This window comes from Periplaneta americana, chromosome 2, assembly GCF_040183065.1.
Source record: "Periplaneta americana isolate PAMFEO1 chromosome 2, P.americana_PAMFEO1_priV1, whole genome shotgun sequence".
Taxonomy (NCBI): Eukaryota; Metazoa; Arthropoda; class Insecta; order Blattodea; family Blattidae; genus Periplaneta; species Periplaneta americana.
In genome coordinates, this window is record NC_091118.1 from 194,339,837 (window position 1) to 194,360,328 (window position 20,492).

A 20,492-nucleotide genomic window follows, 5' to 3' on the forward strand; every position below is an offset into this window, starting at 1 on the left:
CTAACAGGAAGTAGGGTCAGTGGCGTATCACTTTAAAATTTCAAATGGGAGTCGTGTCAAATATGGTATCATTTGATAGAGCTGTTCAAAACAAACAACTTTCATAGGAAACGTTTTTTATTAATTCCTACTCTTTCAATGAGAAAGCATACGAAAAGATCAACATTGATAGCATTGTCTTTTGTGCATTTTTTCATTCAAAGAGTAGGAATTAATAATAACGTTTCCTTTGAAAATTGTTTGTTTTGAACAGCTCTATCAAATGGTACCATATTTGACCCGACTCCCATTTGAAATTTTAAAGTGATACGCCACTGACCCTACTTCCTATTAGGGCTGATTGATGAAATCAAGCTCAAGTGAAAGTTCACATGTGCCATAGTTATAAATATTTTTGTCTCGAAAATTTTAATGCACTAGTTTCCGAAAGAAATGACTTACGCATGGTCCGAATCACCCATTGCCTTTCCGTACGTTTTCTCATTGAAAGAGTAGGAATTAATAAAAACGTTTCCTATGAAAGTTGTTTTGAAGAGCTCTATCAAATAGTACCCTATTTGACCCGACTCCCATTTGAAATTTTAAAGTGATACGCCACTGACCCTACTTCCTATTAGGGCTGATTGATGAAATCAAGCTCAAGTGAAAGTTCACATGTGCCATAGTTATAAATATTTTTGTCTCGAAAATTTTAATGCACTAGTTTCCGAAAGAAATGACTTACGCATGGTCCAAATCACCCATTGCCTTTCCGTACGTTTTCTCATTGAAAGAGTAGGAATTAATAAAAACGTTTCCTATGAAAGTTGTTTTGAAGAGCTCTATCAAATAGTACCCTATTTGACCCGACTCCCATTTGAAATTTTAAAGTGATACGCCACTGACCCTACTTCCTGTTAGGGTTGATTGTTGAAATAAAGCTCAAGTGAAAGTTCACGTGTGCCATAGTTATAAATATTTTTGTTTCGAAAATTTTAATGCACTAATTTCCGGAATAGATGACTGATACGGGTGTATATTATATATATATATATATATATATATATATATATATATATATTCACATATTCTTTCATTTATTCATTTATTAAATTATTATCTTCAGACATACACAAGGTGATTCACGAGGATTTACCTTCACAAATGGAGCTTATTTCCGAAACTTTCTGAGCATAAAAGTCATATAAACATTTGCCCTAATCGCAATCATTTTAGTTTTGTTCTTCAATCAATCAATAAATCAATCAATCAATCACTCAATCAATCAATCAATCAATCAACCAATCGATCGATCAATCGATCAATCAATCAATCAATCTTCTTAATGTATGCAGCTGTTTTCTGACAACATAAAGTCCACTATAGTCCACTGTAGTCTATTCAGTTTTTGTTTTTCATGAGAAATGAGGGGTATTTTGATCGGTGTTCATTATAGATGCCTGTTGCTAGACGCCAGAGTTGGGGTGTAGCCAATATATACTGCAGGGCTGTGTCTTCTGCAACTGGTACTGATGATTTTAATTTACTTCTTTTGTGGTTTATGGATGGACAGTATAGAAGAATGTGTTCCAGATCTTCATCATGATTATTACACCAATGACAAGTAGGATTATTTTGTTCTTTAAATGTGTAGAAATTTGATCCGAACAAACGTAACAATTAAAAATACCTTTGTGCGAGATCGTGCGTATTTGCTTGTTTTACGCACAGAACCAATACGCGGTAAGTGTGAAATACTACATTCAGTATTCCCAACGTAACACACATAACAATTTCCCTCTTCTTACCGCTTAAGCGCGACATTCATTTTACTGCTTTAGGCTTTTAACATATTATTTTTAGAGACGTTTAACATAGTAATAATTATAAATTGGAAACTTACCACTGCAAATTCACCTAAATTGCAATGTTAATTATTGTTTTTAAATATTTCCAAAAATTAAGTAAAGTCTACTACTCCACGAAACTTATTGCATTCCTGATACAAGTAACATTAAGGAAGCCGTGAAAAAATCAACAAGATTCCAGATGCGGATGTTATTACTGCAATATATTATATAAATAATATTGTTAAAATATTAAAATGAAAAATAAATCATTACATAACCTTACCGTTTGTTTTAAGTTCGCATTTATGGACTGGAGGAAAAAAAAAAAAGACAGACGTATATCAAGGCCTGCTGGAGTATAGTAAACACAGAAAACATTTTATAGCAACAATGTTGAAGAAAGATATTTTGGTGTTCTGAAGTTGGCGTCATTAAACAGAAACCAACATGGAGATTTCATTGCAACTAATTAGAAATTCGTCTTTCAGGTATGTAATAAATGATCTTCGCACAAAATAATGTACGATACACGAGCGGTATGTTTGTTTTCATGTTCTCGGAAATTAAAAAAGCTCAACTACGTTTCGCTTTTTCAATCTTTTCCTCGACCATGAAAACGTCAACATACCGCTCTTGTAACGTATATTACTATTGCAGAACAAAATATTACAATTGTTCGGATCAAAGTTCTGCACATTTAATATACAAAACTAAAATTTCTGTCAATAGTTTATTATCATAATACGCTGCTCTCTTAAATTGACTGAGCATATTGGGAAGTAAATCAATAGTTTTCTAAAACACGCTATGAAATATTTCACATAAAACAATTTTTATCTCAAAAAGGAAGCAAAAACGAACAAAATACTATTAACTTTTTATGTGAAATATCTCAAAGAATAACCCCCTGCAATTGACATTCCTTACAGTTCAACTTGCATTTATAAAATTATCCTTCATCACCATTACCTAAAAAATATTTTTCCCGCAGTCTCTAGACATCACATTAATGAGAACTGTAATGGTAATATACGTTACAAGAGCGGTAAGTTGACGTTTTCATGTTCGAGGAAAAGATTGAAAAAGCGAAACGTAGTTGAGCTTTTTTAATTTCCGAGAACATGAAAACAAACATACCGCTCGTGTATCGTACATTATTTTGTACGAAGATCGTTTATTACATACCTGAAAGACGAATTTTTTTTAATTAGTTGCAATGAAATATCCATGTTGGTTTCTGTTTAATGACGCCAACTTCGGAACACCAAAATATCTTTCTTCAACATTGTTGCTGTAAAATGTTTTCTGTGTTTACTATACTCCAGCAGGCCGTGATATACGTCTGTCTTTTATTTCCCCCAGTCTATAAATGCGAACTTAAAACAAACGGTAAGGTTACGTAATGATTTATTTTTCATTTTAATATTTTAACAATATTATTTATATAACATATTGCAGTAATAACATCGGCATCTGGAATCTCGTTGATTTTTTCACGGCTTCCTTAATGTTACTTGTATCAGGAATGCAATAAGTTTTGTGGAGTAGTAGACTTTACTTAATTTTTGCAAATATTTAAAAACAATAATTAACATTGCAATTTAGGTGAAATTGCAGTGGTAAGTTTCCAATTTATAATTATTACTATGTTAAACGTCTCTAAAAATAATATGTTAAAAGCCTAAAGCAGTAAAATGAATGTCGCGCTTAAGCGGTAAGAAGAGGGAAATTGTTATGTGTGTTAGGTTGGGAATACTGAATGTGGTATTTCACACTTACCGCGTATTGGTTCTGTGCGGAAAACAAGCAAATACGCACGATCTCGCACAAAACAATTTTCACAGTATGAAAGAAATAGACTTTGACAACAATTCTTACCATACGTTAGGAAGTTTTCTCGACTTTAGCGGTAATAAATTCAAAGTTACAGCATATGCTTGCTCTCAGATTTTCGAATTAGTAAGCCTACTAGCAATAAAATCTTCGTCACTATCACTACCGAACTGCTGTCAAAATAGAAACAAAATTAACAACATTACAAATATCTATTATTATTATTTATTTTGTTAATAAATTGCTGCTATGGAAACCACTGAAACTTACAGCCATAGCCTTCTGGAAACGTATCAAATACGGTGCCTACAACTAGCTTGTTTCTGTTTAATTTTTCATAACTAATAGGCCTATTTGTACGTTTTAAAAAATGTCAAGTTTCTTTTGCAAATATTTGAATGGCGATGAAATAAATAAAGTCTATGATCCATGACTAAACGGTGTTTTCTTGTACTCCTCAATGACGTATGAAAATTTATGATAATAACGTCACATTCGAGTATAAATTAGAGTTTTGGAAACTGGTGAATACCGTATTTTCTCAAATATCCCTCGCATTTTTTCCGAGACATACGTAGATGCGCGGATTATTCGAAATGAAGTTGAAAACATTGCCGAATTTTCCCCTGCACAACTCCTAAGGCGGTAGTGCATGCCATTATTACACATTACACCCTCGTTCCTGGCTGCAACTTAGTAATCGTAGAACACTTCATTCGCTCTCTCTTCTGTTTCGAGTTCTCCACACTTCTACTCCAAATTATCTTCGTTCCCGGTTTAACTACTTATCCTCCAATCACAATCTAAACACCAGGTTACAGGAGAGCCAAATCCTAGCAATTCCCGCCCATAGAACATCCCACTATTCATCCTCTTTTACTGTCTTAGTCCCCCGTGAATGGAATTTTCTACCTCAGAAGATTAGGGGCTGCCAGACAATAATCACTTTCAAGAAAAGGCTAAACGATTTCTTACGGGCGCAGTCAAATTGAAGTTATAATTGTGATCGAGTTTAATAATTTAATTTAATTTAGGTATGACTATCATTACTATTATTATTATTATTATTATTATTATTATTATTATTATTATTAGTAGTAGTAGTAGTAGTAGTATTACATAATTATTTTATTGATGTTGTGAAGATGAATAGAATTGTCATTGTATTATATTAATTATGTATTATATTGTCTTGTATTGTAGTATTGTATTGCTTTGAATTTTATTGTATTGTATTGTACTGTATTGTACTAATTATGTTATATTCATAGCATTGTAGTAATTTTCTATCATACTGGTTGGGTGGAAGAGAAGGCCGAATGGCCTTAACTCTGCCAGCTAAAATAAACCATTATTATTATTATTATTATTATTATTATTATTATTATTATTATTATTATTATTATCATTATCATCATCATCTTCCAGTACCGGTATTTCAATTGTTAGCACTATTAAATTACATTTTGGTTAGCAGTACTTATGTCAGAATGAAGGTGAATTCTGATATAGTTTGGGAGTCTTATATTTTCAATCCGAAAATGAATAGGCTACCGTATGAAATTACAATCCTTTACTTGCAGCAAAAAGAACTTAAAATTAGCTTAACTGTATTTGTTTTTGTCATGAATATATTGTTGGAAGTTTTTTTTAATTTGTTTATTTTTCCTCCTTCTTTTTCCTTTTCGAAAGGGGGTGCGCTGTTTATTCGAGGGCGCGGGATATTCGAGAAAATAGGGTATTCTGAAAATCCGGATGATGTTGCTTTCTATTCATACGAGAGTAGCCCAAATTGTAATTTATTTCTTTGAATGCGTGAAACACGTCACCAGCAAAATATGTGGGCCTACTCGTAGGAGTAGATGGCCAATTAGTAAGCAAGATCTGGGAAGCAGCAGCAGCTTCACCACTCACAGAGAGGAAGCCGTGGATCATGTAACCAGGCGGTTTTTACTTGTAAAATCTTGTTCTTAGAAATGTCAAGCAAAGTTAGTCCAGTTTGAGTTATAATCTCTTTTCTTCTTATCCATTTCCATTTCTCTTCTTTTCCCTCCTTTTATTTCATCTTCTCCTTAATCATACTCCACCTTCTTCATATTTTCTTTTGTTGTCGCCCTTTTCCTTATCATTCTACATTTTATTCCTCTGCGCATTTCATTTTTCTTCCCTTTTCCCTAATTTTCCTTCCCCCCCCCACTTGTTTTCTACCTTATCTTCTTCATGCATCCTTTCCACCTATTCCAGTGATGTTAAGGACGCATATACATAGCTGTAACATTAAGGCCCGGTTTCTTCAACATTTGTTAAAATGTACCTAACATAGCGTTAAGGGGACACTCAACTTTAAAATTGGAGAAAAAGTGTCATAGAAATGAAAAATTAAATTTCTACACTAATTTAAGTGACAGAACTAAATCAATAAGCAGAATTCTTCCCCTATTCATTGAGAAGTCACAGTCAAATGCATAAAGCCAAAAAATAAAAAAATGATAATTAAAAGTGATATTTCAATTAATGATTAATTAAATATTGAATTTTTTTATTTTGAAAAGTATTGGATGTAATGAGCAGAGATTTTGCATGTTACTTTCCATATGTATATTAAACTTTTTCTCCAAATTTGAAAAAGATTGGTCAAATAGGAAAAAAGTTCCAAAATATAGTTGAGTGTCCCCTTAATTAACTGTAAGTTAAAAGTATGAATTGCTGTTAAAAATATTGCGTTTCTTCAACTTTACACTTCACATTTTAACATTCTGTTTGTTAACTCTCTGTTAGGACCAGAGATTCTAGAGTTTAACCATAATCTATGACCAAGTATAGGCTCTCTTCTGTTTTCTGAATTCTGACAATTGCGATTCTCGCTTGTTTCCGTTATTTGATTCAGAGAGGATAGAAGTCTTTCTATTCTCTCAGGTTTGATTTCTGCTTCTTTCCTCGTCTGTATCACAATAGCGTGGAGCGGCGTATTGGTATTGCTGTTGTGAAATGGAAAACACTGAAACAAAAAGAAACCGTGGGACTAATTTCTCTTTATTCGAGAGAAGCCTTCTGCTGGAAATTATTTCGCAGTATAAACCAATTAATGAGAATAAACAAACAAACGGATCTAAGTTGAAAGCGAAAAGTGAGGCTTGGCAGAAAACAGCCTATACCTTTGTATGAACTTCTGCTCTATCAAATCACAGAAATCATCCGCTCTGTTTATGTATTCATGGATATAATTTTCTAAATAATCCAGATATATAAGTTCAGTATCTAACGCACCAGCCATATTGGATACTTCTATGCTAACAGAGAGTTAAATGATTTAACTGCATGAAATTGGGAAGTTAAATTAACATAGGTTTTAACAGCCTGTTAGTACTAACAGTAGTTGAAGAAATGCTTCAACTGTTAAGTTTACAGTTAAAATAGAATGACACACTGTTATAATTTAACAAAGGTTGAAGAAACCGGGCCTAAGGATGCCAAAGTAACGTACCACCAGACTCTCAGCCCCTCTGCTATAAAGTCGCTGTAAAACTGCATGAAACTTGTCTGTTGATGGAGTGAAAATGGCCCTGTCCAGGGTTATGAACGTGGGTACCTCAGCAATTAAATACTTCTGTCGTGAGTGCGAAGAGCTGTTTCTGTGTCAAAATGTTGGCACTCATATGAAATATTCGCTATGCCAACAATTACTGCAAGTCAAGAAGCTTAGCATAAAAGGCGCTATGCCAATAAACAGTACGCACTATGAAAAAGATTTTAAGAAACGAAAGGGCAGCTTTATTAGGGTAACTGAGGATCGGATGTTGTGAAATAAATAAAAATTGTTATATTAGATTATTCATACGAAAATTAATGGCAACACTGCTAGTATTCAGCTCCCCTAGCGGTGACTAATGTAACCTAGTAGTATGAGATAGAAAAGTACATGACAGGCAACATTCCATTTTTTATTTATTTATTTTTATCTGAATAATTTCGAGGGAAAAATTGTTCCGAGGCCGGGTATCGAACCTGGGACCTTTGGTTAAACGTACCAACCCTCTCCCAACTGAGCTACCCGGGAACTCTACCCGACATCGATCCAATTTTTCCCTCTATATCCACAGACCTCAAAGTGGGCTGACAACAGTCAAGCAACCAACATTGATTGGATCGGTGTCGGGTAGAGTTCCCGGGTAGCTCAGTTGGGAGAGCGTTGGTACGTTTAACCAAAGGTCCCGGGTTCGATACCCGGCCCCGGAACAATTTTTACCTCGAAATTATTCAAATTAACTTTACAGGAAGTTATTCCTGAAAGCTTGATTTGTATTTTTATCTATTTACTTATTCTATTTATTTTATATATACTGTATTTATTTTTATCAATTTATTTTTATCTTTTTATTTGTTTTTATTTATGTATTTATGGTTTTATTTATTTTTTATTTTCATCTTTTATTCATTCTTTTGTTGTTGTTTAAACAACAGGTCTGAATCTCACAAGTGATACCAAGAAGGCACCAATTATGAGGCAACTTTTGTCCCAAATTTTTTGTCCTGCATTTCTGTTTTTTTAAGGCATATTTTAAATATTCTCCTCTGTAATAAATGTAGTGGATTAAGGCGTAGAGGGAGGAGTTTATCAACCACCACTGTTCCCAATTAGAATTTGGAACTGTTATGAACGTGCTGTGACCAGACTTCCCAGAACGACAAACCCCTATGGAAGGTTGGAAAAACCACATCCAACAATTAATGAGTTCCTAGATAAATAATTACAAAAGGGGGCATCTGTAGTGGACAGAGAACTCCTGCGTGCTGAAGTCGGTGGATCTCCAAGGAAGAGAAGAAAAACTCAGGTGCAAGGAGTTGTATATCATTATAATGAGTATAAGGATAATGGTAAAATTACACAGTACTTACGCGCTTTGGGACATACTGTTTCAGGACATTTATTCTGATACTAGCCGTACCCGTGCGCTCCGCTGCACCCGTTAGAAATAAATATAAAGTAATTACATAATTAAAATAGGACATTTGATCCAGGGAACATTCGTGTTTGATAGAAGGATAAATCGTTTATTATTTTACTTAATTGAAATTGAATTAAACAATTAAAATGCGATCATTTTGATCCAGAGACCACTCATTTGGTCATAAAAATTAGTGTAGGAAATACAGGAAACGAATATACAGAATAGCCTATCAAGTTTTCTGTGCATAAGAATCTATTTTAATCTTACCTGTCCTCAATTCACTCAGGAGTTACTGTGATAACATTATAGCATTATGTCCATCTAGAGAAACTACACTTTCCAATGGTGAATTAATAATTAATTATACAAATCGGTAAATTTAGCTTCCGATACCGTATTACTTCATAGAAACGCAGAAACATTATCTGTAGGCTATCTTTCATAGCTTTCGATTGTTGCTGTCCAAGGCCCCTTATAGACGAAGTCATTTGTTTTTTAATTCATTACACGGCCTTAGATGGCAGTTATTTTAATTTTAAAACTCATTTATCTCATTAAATATCAGTCCTATCAAAATTTTTCAAGGAATAAAACTTATCAAAAATTATTTTTAAAGAAACTTTTGTTATGTAACATTTTTCACAAAAATCAATAATAAGCGAGATATTTCGATTTATTTAATTCAGGCCCAAATATAACTCCCCTTTTAAATAATGTATTTTGAATGCCATATAGCCTAAAATCTAAGTTACAACGAACTTAATTTATATTCTAATTTTCATCGAAATCCGTTCAGCCATTATCGCGTGAAAAGGTAACAAACACACAGACAGACAGACAGACAGACAGACAGACAAACAAAAATGTAAAAAAAAAGAAGCGATTTTCGGTTTCAGGGTGGTTAATTATATATGTTAGGACCAATTATTTTTGGAAAATCGAAAATTACCAGAAAAATTTCGGCTACAGATTTATTATTAGTATAGATATGTACTTGAATTAAATATATCTAGTACACTTTTAAATCATTTGTTATTTGTCATCATCATCATCATCATCATCATCATCATCATCATCATCATCATCAGCCACATGGTTTAAGCCTTGTTTGGTTCGTTCCGGTCTCATGAAGTACATAAATTTTTAAATTGTTGAAGCCATCTTTTCCTCGGTCTACCTATGTTTCGATTACCAGTTGGTCTGTAGTCGAATATTAATTTAGGAATTCGGTCTTGAATCATTCTTTCAACGTGTTGCTTCCATTCATTCCTATATTATGTGAGTTTTTCAATTAAACTGAATATATTCAGTTCTAGTCTGATGTCTTCATTGCGTTTCTTGTCTAAAAGAGTATAAGCCTGCTATACTGCTCAAAAATCTCATTTCTATCACCTCGATTCTTTTTTCTTCGGATTTAGTAAGCGTCCAGAATTCAGACCCGTACAGCAACATAGGGACTGCCATAAATTTATAAAATTTTAATCTTGTTTCTTTGCTAGTGTATTTTTAAAGTTCTTTATGCTCGACCATGCCGAAATGTAGTAATTATACACCTTGGCAGTAGCCCTTTAATGCACCTCATTAAAGTACACCTATTCATTATAATTCAGTTGTTCAGCCAATGAGAAATCACCTTTGTACTGATTATACCATTATAAAAACGCAAGTATCGATTATTCTCGGATATGCAATCGAAAGACAATTAGCGAAAAGTCACGGAGGCTGGAAATCCAATACTGTCGCAGAAGGTTATGTTCTGTTACTATAATAATTAGCGTTAATTGTAAATAATATTCAAATAAATTCAATTTGTCATCTCGTTTTTCAATTCTAAATTAATTTCCAGGTTATATCAAGCCTAATGTTCATGTTATTCTCTAGATTGTATCAAGGTCAATGACATTCGTGTTTCGGAAAAAAATCAATACTTTCGCGTCTGCGCACATCTCACAATTCAGGTCAGTTCCACTCCTCACTTACATAACCATAACATGAATACTTATAAATAATTTCAAGTTAGAAATATGGTCGAGCATAAAAAGTCGTATGAAACTTGCCTATAATGGTAATTAAGACGCTCGTATGAAAATTATTAAACGAACGCAAGCGATCGTTTCATAAACAAACATACTCGCGTCTTAATTACTACTATTATAGGCTCGCTGCATAATGTACTATTTTATTACCCCACAGAAATAATTAAATTTGTTTACTTTATTTGTAAAATCTTCTTTTCTTGCATTTGAGATATTGCAGCCCGGATAATTAAAAGTATTAATTTGTTCTATCGTTATTTGTCTTTTTAATCAGAATTTCATAAAATATACAAATTACCATAACTTCAGACGCTTTTTTTATTTTATTTTAGTAGGTTATTTAACGACGCTGTATCAACTACTAGGTTATTTAGCGTCGATGAGATTGGTGGTAGCGAGATGATATATGGCGAGATGAGGCCGAGGATTCGCCATAGATTACCTTGCATTCACATTACGGTTGGGGAAAACCTCGGAAAAAACCCAACCAGGTAATCAGACCGGCAGGCAAGCGCCTTAACCAACTGAGCCACGCCGGTGGCGTTAACTTCAGACGTGTATGGACTAAAAAATGGGGACGAAAGTTACTGGTACCATTTATTTGGGACAAATCGTTGTACATTCCAGTTGATAAGAGCGTTGGTGCCTTCGGCCAAAGGTCCCGGGATCGATACCCGGCTTCTGGACAATTTTCCTTTGAAATTATTGAATGCGAATGTTTCCGTATTGCGGTAAAAGTCGTTTAGTATGCTCATACATACAGCATTATTTTAACAGTTAATTGGAAGAGGCTTTTGCGCTGTGTTATCATAGCAGTGCTACATCATGCGATGATCTGTCTTCGCAGAATCCTTCCTTATTCATCTCGTTAATAACACATTCGCCAGAGCTTGACGAGATTAATCTGCATTTGGCTTGTGCACGACAGACGCGTCCTGGCTGCATTGTGCAGACAAAGGTCACCGCGACTTTCTGACTCTTATCGTGTCATTGCATTGCGCTCTGTTGCAATTCCATTATTATCTATTCTATACTAATAACAAATCTGTAGCCGAAATTTTTCTGGTAATTTTCGATTTTCCAAAAATAATTGGTCCTAACATATATAATTAACCACCCTGAAACCGAAAATCGCTTTTTTGAAATTTTTGTTTGTATGTCTGTCTGTCGGGATGTTTGTTACCTTTTCACGCAATGATGGCCGAACCGATTTATATGAAAATTGGAATATAAACTAAAATTCGTTGTAACTTAGATATTAGGCTATATGGCATTCAAAATACTTTATTTGAAAAGGGGGTTATAAGGGGGCCTGAATTAAATAACTCGAAATATCTCGCTTATTATTGATTTTTGTAAAAAATGTTACATAACAAAAGTTTCTTTAAAAATTATTTCCGATAAGTTTTACTCTCTACAAAATTTTGATAGGATTGATATTTAATGAGATAAATGAGTTTTAAAACTAAAATAACGCCATCTAAGGCGGTGCAATGAAATAAAAACAAATGACTTCCTCTATAAGGGGCCTTGGACAACAACAATCGAAAGATATTAAACATAGCCTACAGAGAATGTTTCTGCGTTTGTATGAAGTAATATTGAATGCTAAATTAACCGATTTGTATAATTAATTATTAATTCACCATTGGAAAGTGTAGTTTCTCTAGATGGACATAATGCTATAATGTTATTACAGTAACTTCTGAGTGAATCGAGGACAGGTAAGATTAAAATAGCTTCTTACGCACAGAAATCGTAATAGGCTATTTTGTACATTAATTAAACTATGGTTGCATGTAATAACAAATAAGAAATATGTTAAAGGAATTGTCCTTGCATCACCAAATGAGTGTCTCTGGACCAAAATGATCGCATTTTAATTATTTAAGTACAATTTAAATTAAGTAACATATAAACGATTTATACTTCTATCAAACACGAATGTTCCCTGGATCAAATGTCCTATTTTAATTATGTAATTACTTTATATTTATTTCTAACAGGAGCAGCGGAGCGCACGGGTACGGCTAGTATATAAAATAAATCTCGAAAAAATATTTTAGAGACAATTCAAAACTACATGGTTAAGAAAATTAGACAAAATCGGCGAAATAACAAATTTCGGTTTTCAGTTACAAGGTCTGTTATCTGGAAATAATTTGTTCAAACCTGATTCTACAAGTTCTCCAATTAAAACACATCATTTTAATTTCTGGATTGTTCATAAAAATTATGTCCGAAATTACTCAGGATGTCTTTCTTGAACTTGAACCAATCTCGATATAACAGAAAATGAATTAAAACCAAATAATTATGATATCTTGTGTTATAGACCTGCCTTTTATGTGCAAATCAAGAACAGAAATTTTCGTATTTGGGTGCACCGCAAACGAATTAATTTATGTCTTCTGAATAAAGGTTCAAGAAAATTAACTACATTTACTAGCACAAAAAACATTTTATAGCAATCGTGCGTATTTGCTTGTTTTCCGCAAAGAACCAATACGCGGTAAGTGTGAAATACCACATTCAGTATTTCCAACGTAACACACATAACAATTTCCCTCTTCTTACCGCTTAAGCGCGACATTCATTTTACTGCTTTAGGCTTTTAACATATTATTTTTAGAGACGTTTAACATAGTAATAATTATAAATAGGAAACTTACCACTGCAATTTCACCTAAATTGCAATGTTAATTATTGTTTTTAAATATTTGCAAAAATTAAGTAAACTCTACAACACCACAAAAGTTACTGCATTTGTAATGCAAGTAACATTAAGGAAGCCGTGAAAAAATCAACAAGATTCCAGATGCCGATGTTATTACTGCAATATGTTATATAAATAATATTGTTAAAATATTAAAATGAAAAATAAATCATTACATAACCTTACAGTTTGTTTTAAGTTCGCATTTATAGACGGGGGGGAAAGAAAAGACAGACGTATATCACGGCCTGCTGGAATACAGTAAACACAGAAAACATTTTATAGCAACAATGTTGAAGGTAGATATTTTAGTTTTTAAAAGTTTCCGTCATTGAACAGAAACCAAGATGGAGATTTCATTGCAACTAATTAGAATTTCCTCTTTCAGGTATGTAATAAACGATCTTCGCACAAAATAATGTACGATACACGAGCGGTATGTTTGTTTTCATGTTCTCGGAAATTAAAAAAGCTCAACTACGTTTCGCTTTTTCAATCTTTTCCTCGAACATGAAAACGTCAACATTCCGCTCTTGTAACGTATATTATCATTAATCACTGTTCATTGTGAATTGATTAGTAGGCCGATTTTTATCGAACCCATATTTAGGGCAGCTATTTTTTTTTAATTAATATCCATACAAATGGCTGTATCTTTGCGAGTGGAAAACAATTGAATTATTAATTATGTGTTTGTATGTAGTATATTTATTGTCATGAAATTATATACATTTTGTATGTACAGCTGCAAAAAAAAAGTTGCAGCACTCGTTAATAGCGAATATTTTCCGAGTCTACTTCGGATCACGGTGATGTTACACGATGCTATGCACTTGTAGAAGCAGTTTCGGAACTATAGAGTTATTCGATATCTGTGTCTGGTAGAACAGCGGTAGAGAGCTCGAAGATTGTGAATTCGAGTCTCGTTCAAGTTATCATTTTATTTCGTTATCGTTCGTTAGCGATATAAATAATATTCAAGTTATCATTTATATTTTGTTTTCTTTTTTTAGTGATCTAAATAATATTCAAGTTATAATTTATGCTCTGTTATCGTTCTTTAGCGTTATAAAAATATTCAAGCTATAATTTTATTCTGTTATCGTTCTTTAGCGATATAAATAATATTCAAGTTATAATTTATGCTCTGTTATCGTTCTTTAGCGATATAAATAATATTCAAGCTATCATTTTATTCTGTTATCATTCTTTAGCGATATAAATAATATTCAAGTTATCATTTATATTTTGTTATCGTTTTTTTAGTGATATGAATAATATTAAAGTTATAATTTATGCTCTGTTATCGTTCTTTAGCGTTATAAATAATATTCAAGCTATAATTTTATTCTGTTATTTTTCTTTGGCGATATAAATAATATTCAAGTTGTCATGTATACTTTGTTATCGTTCTTTTAGTGATATAAATAATATTCAAGTTATAATTTATGCTCTGTTATCGTTCTTTAGCGTTATAAATAATATTCAAGCTATAATTTTATTCTGTTATCGTTCTTTATCGATATAAATAATATTCAAGTTATCATTTATATTTTGTTATCGTTTTTTTAGTGATATAAATAATATTCAAGTTATAATTTATGCTGTTATCGTTCTTTAGCGACATAAATAATATTCAAGTTATCATTTATATATTGTTATCGTTTTATTAGTAATGTAAATAATATTCAAGTTATCATTTATATTATGTTATCGTTGAATGCAAATGGATTTATCTGTGATTGTCGTATTTGTTTTGAGTTTCTTCCGGAAAAATACTAAATAATCTGTTGTTTAAATTCGTACTTCGGGTAGTATCCTCTGATTTAAAATGAAATTATAGTTGTAATTTTACAAGGTTTTGCATTTTTTGAATGGAGTCGAGAACCGGTAAAGTAGTGGGGGGTGGAGATCACAGCAAACTCAAGTCTCGCCCAAAAATGGGTCGCGTCTTTAAAGAGTTTGGCAACCACTAGCATAGAGTAATGTCTGGTTTATTTACTGGCACAATTCTACCTCTATACAGAGGTACGTGGTGTGGGATTGGTTTGCACTCATATGGCATAATTTCATCTTTATTCTTACGGTATAAATATTTTTCCATGTTTACTTTCAGTTATTTGTGTAACTCACTACGTTTGTCATGCTTCCCTCCCAACGCCCATCTTAATGAGCCATTGCATGCGAATGCAAGCGATTCTTATCTCAGGTTGGCTCACCTCCTTGTTCCAGCGCAGAACGTAGGGAATGACGTAGTCGTGCGGGAAGTCCAGGGGACAGTTGAACACCACGTACTCCCCCACTTTGGCGGACAGCATGGTGGCCTGCTTCTCTTCCTCTAGCAGGCAGGACACGGGGCCTGCACAAACCATTCAGTCAAACATGTTGGAGGTTAAAATAGAGCACACTCATACATAGCCAGCGTCTACAGGAAAAACACACACACCACACCTGCGGTACCATGACGACTTCCTTGTCTCGAGCGGTTTGGGACTACCGAATTTTACAGTACTGTTTTGGATGGAAGTTAATGCTGTTCAAATGAGGTACAACCAGGGGTGTAGTAGTAAATAAAATAGTACCAGGACACTTCGTGAAAAGTTTATAATAGTAATAATAATAATAATTTATTTATTTATTTTTATTTATTTATTATTAATATTTGTGTGCTGAACAACAGCCAGAGGCCAATTATAGTTCAGCACAATACACAAACAGAAGATACAAAGGTGCAAAACAAAAATAAATAATATCTTAAATAACAAAAACATACATAAATATAAAAACATACACTTAATATATTACTTAATAATAATAATAATAATAATAATAATAATAATAATAATAATAATAATAGTTTTTATTTTCCCCGGCAGAGTTTAGGCCATCAGGCCTTCTCTTCCACTCAACCAGGATCAAATCACATACAGAAAAATACATACCGGTATACAAATATTAATTTAAAAATAATAATAAACATAATTAAGTAAAAAACAGAGATTGAATACATATACACAATCAGTATTAACTTTAAAAAAAGAATTATATATATACATATATATGTATATATAATAAAAAAAGAGACAATACATAATCACAAACAGGAAAATACATTATAGTATACAAGTATTAACTTAAAAAAAAAGAATTAATACATATGAATATAATCTCACAACTAAAGGAATAGGCCTAGTAGAATTAGTTTTATCAGCACAGCATGTGTTACATTTAGACAATGACAATTACCTAGATATTATTTATTATATATATATATATATATATATATATATATATATTTATTTATTTAACCTGGTAGAGATAAGGCCATCAGGCCTTCTCTTCCCCTCTACCAGGGGATTACAACTACAATATTAAGAATACAATTACAATTATAATTACAATTAATATTGAATTTACAAATACAATAAAAATCAAAGTACTAAAAGATTAACTTACTTACTTACAAATGGCTTTTAAGGAACCCGAAGGTTCATTGCCGCCCTCACATAAGCCCGCCAGCGGTCCCTATCCGGTGCAAGATTAATCCAGTCTCTATCATCATACCCCACCTCCCTCAAATCCATTTTAATATTATCCTCCCATCTACGTCTCGGCCTCCCTAAAGGTCTTTTTCCCTCCGGTCTCCCAACTAACACTCTATATGCATTTCTGGATTCGCCCATACGTGCTACATGCCCTGCCCATCTCAAACGTCTGGATTAAATGTTCCTAATTATGTCAGGTGAAGAATACAATGCGTGCAGTTCTGTGTTGTGTAACTTTCTCCATTCTCTTGTAACTTCATCCCGCTTAGCCCCAAATATTTTCCTAAGCACCTTATTCTCAAACACCCTTAACCTATGTTCCTCTCTCAGAGTGAGAGTCCAAGTTTCACAACCATAAAGAACAACCGGTAATATAACTGTTTTATAAATTCTAACTTTCAGATTTTTGGACAGCAGACTGGATGATAAGAGCTTCTCAACCGAATAATAACACGCATTTCCCATATTTATTCTGCGTTTAATTTCCTCCCGAGTGTCATTTATATTTGTTACTGTTGCTCCAAGATATTTCAATTTTTCCACTTCTTCGAAGGATAAATGTCCAATTTTTATATTTCCATTTCGTACAATATTCTGGTCACGAGACATAATCATATACTTTGTCTTTTCGGGATTTACTTCCAAACCGATCGCTTTACTTGCTTCAAGTAAAATTTCCGTGTTTTCCCTAATCGTTTGTGTATTTTCTCCTAACATATTCACGTCATCCGCATAGACAAGAAGCTGATGTAACCCGTTCAATTCCAAACCCTGCCTGTTATCCTGAACTTTCCTAATGACACATTCTAGAGCGAAGTTAAAAAGTAAAGGTGATAGTGCATCTCCCTGCTTTAGCCCGCAGTGAATTGGAAAATAATAATAATAATAATAATAATAATAATAATAATAATAATAATAAATAATAATAATAATAATAATAGTTTTATTTTCCCTGGCAGAGTTAAGGCCATCAGGCCTTCTCTTCCACTCAACCAGGATCAAATCACATACAGAAAAATACATACCGGTATACAAATATTAACTTAAAAATAATAATAAACATAATTAAGTAAACAAGAGGGATTGAATACATATACACAATCAGTATTAACTTTAAAATAAGAATAATAAAAAATATATAATAAAAAAGAGACTGAATACATAATCACAAACAGGAAAATACATTCTAGTATACAGTATTAACTTAAAAAAGAAAGAATTAATACATATGAATATAATCTCACAACTAAAGGAATAGTACAATTAGTATGATCAGCACAGCACGTGTTACATTGAGACAATGACAATTACCTAGATATAAGTGTTAATGGAAAAATACAGTAATGACTGTGTGAAATAATAATAATAATAATAATAATAATAATAATAATAATAATAATAATAATAATAATAATAATAAATAATTATACCGAAAAAAACTAGTTCTGTGCATTTAAAATATTTCTAAACAACCTAATTTTAAACGACTGAGGACTAAGACTACCCCTGATTTCCAGCAGCAGCGAATTCCATGAGCGGGCCATGACTATTGAGAAAGAACTTGAGTACAGAGATGTCTGATGACGTGGTATTGATAGCAACAGATTGTGCTGTGAACGTGTATTACGATTATGATGTGAAGCTAGGAGAGTAAACCGAGAGGCAAGGTAGTTGGGTGTGGAATCATGTATAATTCGATATAGCAGCATATATTATTGCCGTAAAACCCCAAGAAGACATTCTTCAAGGAATCGTGTGCAAACCGCGAATATTCTAATTTAAACTCATATACAGTACTTCTTATAATATTCTTATTGAGTTACATCATTCGTGGACAGGAGTAGAACATTTAGGGTTGCCAACCCTCCCATATTTCCCGGGATCTCCCGCATTTTCCACTAATTTTCAACAGTCCCCCGGCTGCTGTATTTTCCTTCCCTTCGAGCATTTTTCTCCCTTATTTTTGCATAATATAAAAATCATTATTCTGAACATTTGATTTTTCCGTGAATGATGATTATTATATAATGAATTTCGTTGTTCAACAGATGCATTTAAATGTGCAATCTTTATACAGGGACATTATTTTATTTTCACTAACATTTCCAATATCAACCTCGCTATACCTTTGGATTAACGGTTGAGAACCGGAAACACCGTTTGCTACTCCCTTCTACGACTGGAGTTCGATGAACTGGCGTAAAATACAAACAAATCACTTTACTAGCTATAGAGAGAAGAAAAGTAGTTCATCCATTACGTAAACTAGGAAATATCGCGATTTTGAGTATGATAATTTTCATTAGGTTTTTCTTTAATCAAAATACAATACTGTAGGCCTATTAACAATAAATGTTTTTACTTACGAACTGAGCTATCCATTTGGACGTATTCATTATGCAGTGTATATTACACTGTCTACAGCACATTAGCGTACTACATAGAGAATGAAGTTAAATTGAAAAATAATCATAATATGCATATTTAAACACAATTTTGAAAATGGTGGCTGTTCATTTCGATACAGGCTTCAGTTCATTTGTGCATATTATCGCGCACTATTGACTATTGTACCTAATTCCAATTACCAGTTTCGTTCTTCGTACTAGTAACTCATGTTGAAATAATTCTGTACCTACTCTATAAAAGTGTACCTTACGTACTGTAAATTCAATCTTCACTTTCGCCCGACCCGCACAGATAAAGTAACTCAGACATAATATCTACTCTCCGTCCAAGTGGTTTTGTCGCAGAGTCGTAGAAAGGAGGGAAGTCACGTGACAGTTAATTACTTATTTACGTTATTTTAAACAGTTGTATAATATTACGTAGACGTCCAATTCCTAACAGAAATTAATGTTTTCAGAAAAGAGCTAAGACAGCCCAGCCACTAGCCTTTACAGAGGGGCGAGCAGAAGCAGGTGGGGAGGGGAAATCGGGTTGCGACGTAGGCAAACGGACGACAGTACCTGTGCGAGAATATGATTCAATATTGAAAGCTCTTTCGTCACTGGAAAACGCGAATATATTTCTGGAATGCACTATACTCACTAACTCAGTACTGTTTACTCATGACCGTAAGGGGACTTTCACTGCATACGGTTGGAAGTTTACTGGTAGAAGGGGTGGGAGTGAAGTACATTAAAAAACTCAGGTACAATAAAAATTGAAGTAAAAATAAAATGATGTCCCTGTAGAAAGTAATGCTTACCAAAAAAAAGGGGGTTTAATTCACCCGTTTAAAATCAAACCATGTTAATATTATAAATTTGGAAAACCTGTTTTGTTCTAAGAATACCAAGCAGTAATGCCCATACCAAGAGGATGTTTCATCTCATGAACAATTGGGTAGATGTTCTAAACAGGAGCACGACACATCTTAACAAATCAGAGCTGCAAACTGCAGTCGACTTCAACTATTACGCGAAACAAAATCTGTCTCAAAATAGTCTTAATTTAAGCCTGGCTGTTGAAGTGTAGAAGAAAATTGTTTCTAGTAACTGAACGGAATATGTCAATTTTATATGTGAAATTTTGATCCCTTAATCTCCCGTATTTTCTTCAAAAAAAGTTGACAACCCAAA

General features: G+C 33.1%; 1 protein-coding gene across 1 annotated transcript in view; it reads right to left on the reverse strand.

The window, feature by feature from the left end:
• Window positions 1-20,492, reverse strand: part of bdl (borderless) — a 191,576-nt gene that overhangs the window by 133,349 nt on the left and 37,735 nt on the right. The window contains 1 exon segment of the mRNA XM_069819236.1: window positions 15,583-15,722. Within this exon segment, the coding sequence (XP_069675337.1) occupies window positions 15,583-15,722 (140 nt within the window).